The 4,069-nt window shown below is 48.3% G+C and overlaps 1 protein-coding gene across 1 annotated transcript in view; it reads right to left on the bottom strand.

The window, feature by feature from the left end:
• The window catches only part of SARS (seryl-tRNA synthetase), an 11,468-nt gene continuing 7,399 nt past the window's right edge, over positions 1-4,069 (bottom strand). Inside the window, exons 8-11 of the mRNA XM_027910308.1 lie at positions 3,970-4,026; positions 2,852-2,981; positions 2,015-2,172; positions 1-171 (exon numbers count right to left, since the gene is read on the bottom strand). Of these exons, the coding sequence (XP_027766109.1) occupies positions 1-171; positions 2,015-2,172; positions 2,852-2,981; positions 3,970-4,026 (516 nt within the window). The remainder of the gene's footprint in view (positions 172-2,014; positions 2,173-2,851; positions 2,982-3,969; positions 4,027-4,069) is intronic.

Below are 4,069 nucleotides of genomic sequence, written 5' to 3'. Positions count from 1 at the left end.
TCAGGGGTAAGAAATCCCAGGACAGGGTCTCAGGGGGTTACCTGGGGGCATGAATTCGCGCAGCCTCTCGGGCACCAGGATGCCCTCGGGGGTCTGGTGGTTCTCCAGGATGGCGCAGATGGTGCGGGTGGTGGCACACATGGTGGCGTTCAGCATGTGCACGAACTCCACCTGGGGGAGGGGGGGTTGGGGTGAGATTTTGGGGTCCCCTTGGGTGGGGTCTGTGTGTTCAGGGAAGGGAAACGGGGGAACCCAAGCCCTGAGAGTCAGAAATATCCCAATTATTAAGGTGCTTCTGGGCACTTTATGGATTTTAGGATGGAGCTTTGAACTGAAAACTTTGGCCCCACGTTCCAAAATGTGGCTCATTTTTGGGTTCAGGTGAGAGTTTTTAGCCAGCCAGGAGACATCGACTCTGAAGGGACTGTTGTGGGTGTTCCTCCAAAGAGGGGGAAAAATTATTATATTTTGTTATGTATTTGCATAGTGTAGTTAAATTCTATATTTTTAATACATTTTTATACATTTTATATACATTTTTATATATTACATATTTATATATTTTATATATTTTATATATAATATATTTTATACAAGAAATATATGTTGTACATATTTTATATATAAAATATATTTTATATAAATTTTATATATTGTATATGTATTTACTTCAATATTAACCTATTATTCTGTTTTATAGATTATATTTCATATATTTTACACATTAATATATTCTTATAGACATATATTGTTCATATATTGGTCTATATATTATTATAGTCTATATAATATTATATTTTTATATTACATTTTAGATATGTTATATATTATATATGATACATTTTAATATATTTATTTATGTATATATTTTCATGTATTATTATATATTTCATAATTATATATTATATAAATTTATATATTTATAGATTAAATGTATTCATATATTATACATTTTATATATTCACATATATTATCAATATATTGTATATATTTTATATATATATTTTTACACCATATTTTATATATTTATATATTATATATTTACATATAATATATTAATTTACTTTTATTTATAAATTAATTACTGCTAGCATATTTGTATATATTTTTATATTATATTTTATACCTTGTATTTGATATATTTTATATATTTATTATAAATTTTATATATTTTATATACTTATATACTACTCATATATAAGAATATATTTTATATATTCCTACATTTTATATATTTTCTATGTTATCTATTGTACACACATTTGATAACACCCCCCAGCCCAGCTCAGACTGGGACTCTGAGACAGAAACGAAGGAGTCTGGGGGCAAAACTGGGGAAAACTTGAAGAAGTTTGGGGAAAACCCAGAGAAACTTTTGGGGGAAATTTGAAAACATTTGTGGGAGTTTGGGGAAAACTTTAGAAAATTAGGGAAACTGGGTGAAATCAGAAGACAGAGGAAGTTTGGGAGAAAAATGAGGAAATTTGGGGGAATTCCGGGTTGGATTTCGATTGGAATGTTGTGGAGGGGCCGGATTTTGATCCAAGTGTTGGGGATTGACTGGATCTTGACTGGAGTGTTGTGGAGGGGCTGGATTTTGACTGGAGCATTCTGGATTGATTGGATCTTGATTTAAATGTTCTGGATTAACTGGATTTTGATTTAAGTGTTGTGGATGGGTTGGATCCTGGCTGGAGTGCTGTAGATCAATTGGATCCCCTCTCCAATACCATGGATCAGCTGGATCCAATACCATGGAGCAGCGGGATCCCCCTCCAGTGCCATGGATCAGCCGGATCCCCCCCTGCTGCCCCTTCCCCCATGGATCAGCCAGATCCCCCCCTGCCGCCCCTCCCCAGGCCGTGGATCAGCCGGATCCCTCCCCAGGCCGTGGATCAGCCGGATCCCTCCCCAGGCCGTGGATCAGCCGGATCCCTCCCCAGGCCATGGATCAGCCGGATCCCTCCCCAGGCCATGGATCAGCCGGATCCCCTCCAGCCCCATTCCCGCTCACCTTGTCCATCATTTTGCGGGTCTGGCCGTAGCGGATCCGCAGCCGCCGGGCCTGGTAGTCGGTGCAGTTGGAGCAGGACACGAGCTCCCGGAAGGCTCCGGAGCCGGGGAACCAGGCCTCGAGATCCAGCTTCTTGCTGGCTGCGTGGTTCAGGGAGCCTGGGACGGCACGGACACCGCTCAGCTGGGATGGGAGACGGGGGGAGGGAGCCAGGGGATGGGGGATGCCATGGGATGGGGGATCCATAGGGTGAGGGATTTCAGTGGGGTGATTCCATGGGATGAGGGATTCATGGGATGAAGGATCCATGGGATGAAGGATTCCCTGGGATGAGGGATTTAATGGGGTGAGGCATCCATAGGGACGAGGGATTTCATGGGATGAAGGATCCATGGGGATGAGGGATTTCAATGGGATAAGGGATTTCAATGGGGTGATGGATCCATGGGGATGAGAGATTCCATGGGGTGAAGGATCCATGATGCCATGAGGGGATGCCATGAGGTGGGGGATCCATGGGGTGAGAGATTCCATGGGATTGGAGAGTCCATGGGATGAGGGATTTCAATGGGGTGAGGGATTCCATGGGATTAGGGATTCCATGGGATTAGGGATTCCATGGGGTGAGGGATCCATAGGGATGAAGGATCCATGGGATGGGGGATTCCATGGGATTAGGGATTCCATGGTGTGATTCCATGGGGTGAGGGATCCATAGGGATGAAGGATCCATGGGGATGAGGGGTCCCATGGGATGAGGGATCCATGGGGTGAGGAATGCCGGGACACAGGGAATGGCGGGATGGGGACAGGAATTCCAGGACACAGGGAACGTACCTGAGACGATGTTGACGATGTGGTAGGGGATTCCCAGGGACTGGTAGAATTCCTCGGCCGTGGAAATCATCTCCTCAAACAGCTCCCAGGACTTGTTGTCGTGGGGGGAGGAGTAAACGAACTGCTCGATCTGCGGGAGAGGGGAACGCTGGGGACACCCGGAATTCCCAGTGGGAATGGCTGGTGACACCGGGGACACCTCAAATTCCCACTGAAATCCTGCAGTGACATGGGGTACACCCCAAATTCCCAGCAGGAACCCCCCCAAATTCCCACTGGAGCCCCCCCATAACTCCAACCCCCCAAATTCTCCTGGGAATCCCGTGGTGACCCCATCACAACCCCTGATCCCCCTGGGAATTCTATGTGACCCCAAACCCCCTGAATCCTCTGGGAATCCTGTGGTGACCCCAAACACCCCCTAAACCCCCCAGGATTCCTGTGGTGACCCCAAACACCCCCTGAGAATCCCATGGTGATGCCAAACACCCCTCAGTCCCTCTGGTAATCCCCTGGTGACCCGAACCCCCTGAATCCCTCTGGGAAACCTGTGGTGACCCCAAACACCCCTCAGGAGTCCCCTGGTGACCCCAAACACCCCCTGAGAATCCCATGGTGATGCCAAACACCCCCTGAGTCCCCTGGTGATTCCATCACCCCCCGATCCCTCTGGGAATCCCTTGGTGACTTCCATCACCCCTCAGGAATCCCCTGGTAACCCCAAACACCCCTCAGGAATGCCATGGTGACCCCAAACACCCCTTGATCTCTCTGGGAATCCCCTAGTGACTCCAAACACCCCTCAGGAATCCCGTGGTGACCCCAAACACCCTCAGGAACCCCCTGGCGATCCCATCACCCCTCAGGAATCCCGTGGTGATGCCAAACACCCCCTGAACCCCCTGGTGATTCCATCACCCCCCCGATCCCTCTGGAAATCCCGTGGTGACCCCAAACACCCCCTGAATCCCCCTGGTAATCCCCTAGTGATCCCGTCACCCCTCAGGAATGCCGTGGTGACCCCAAACACCCCCCGAATCCCCTGGTGATCCCAAACACCCCCTAAACCCCCCAGGAACCACCCCACGGTGCCCCCGGGCCCCCCATCCCGCCGTCACCTTCTCGAACTGGTGGACGCGGAAGATGCCGCGCGTGTCGCGGCCGTGGGACCCGACCTCCTGCCGGAAGCAGGTGCTGATGCCGGCGTAGCGCAGGGGC

The sequence above is a fragment of the Empidonax traillii genome, unplaced genomic scaffold (assembly GCF_003031625.1).
Source record: "Empidonax traillii isolate 1590-97213 ecotype Southwest subspecies unplaced genomic scaffold, ASM303162v1 scaffold3131:size26243, whole genome shotgun sequence".
In the NCBI taxonomy this organism is placed as follows: domain Eukaryota; kingdom Metazoa; phylum Chordata; class Aves; order Passeriformes; family Tyrannidae; genus Empidonax; species Empidonax traillii.
Note: the sequence above shows the minus strand (reverse complement) of the source record. Positions and strands in the feature narration are given on the sequence as shown.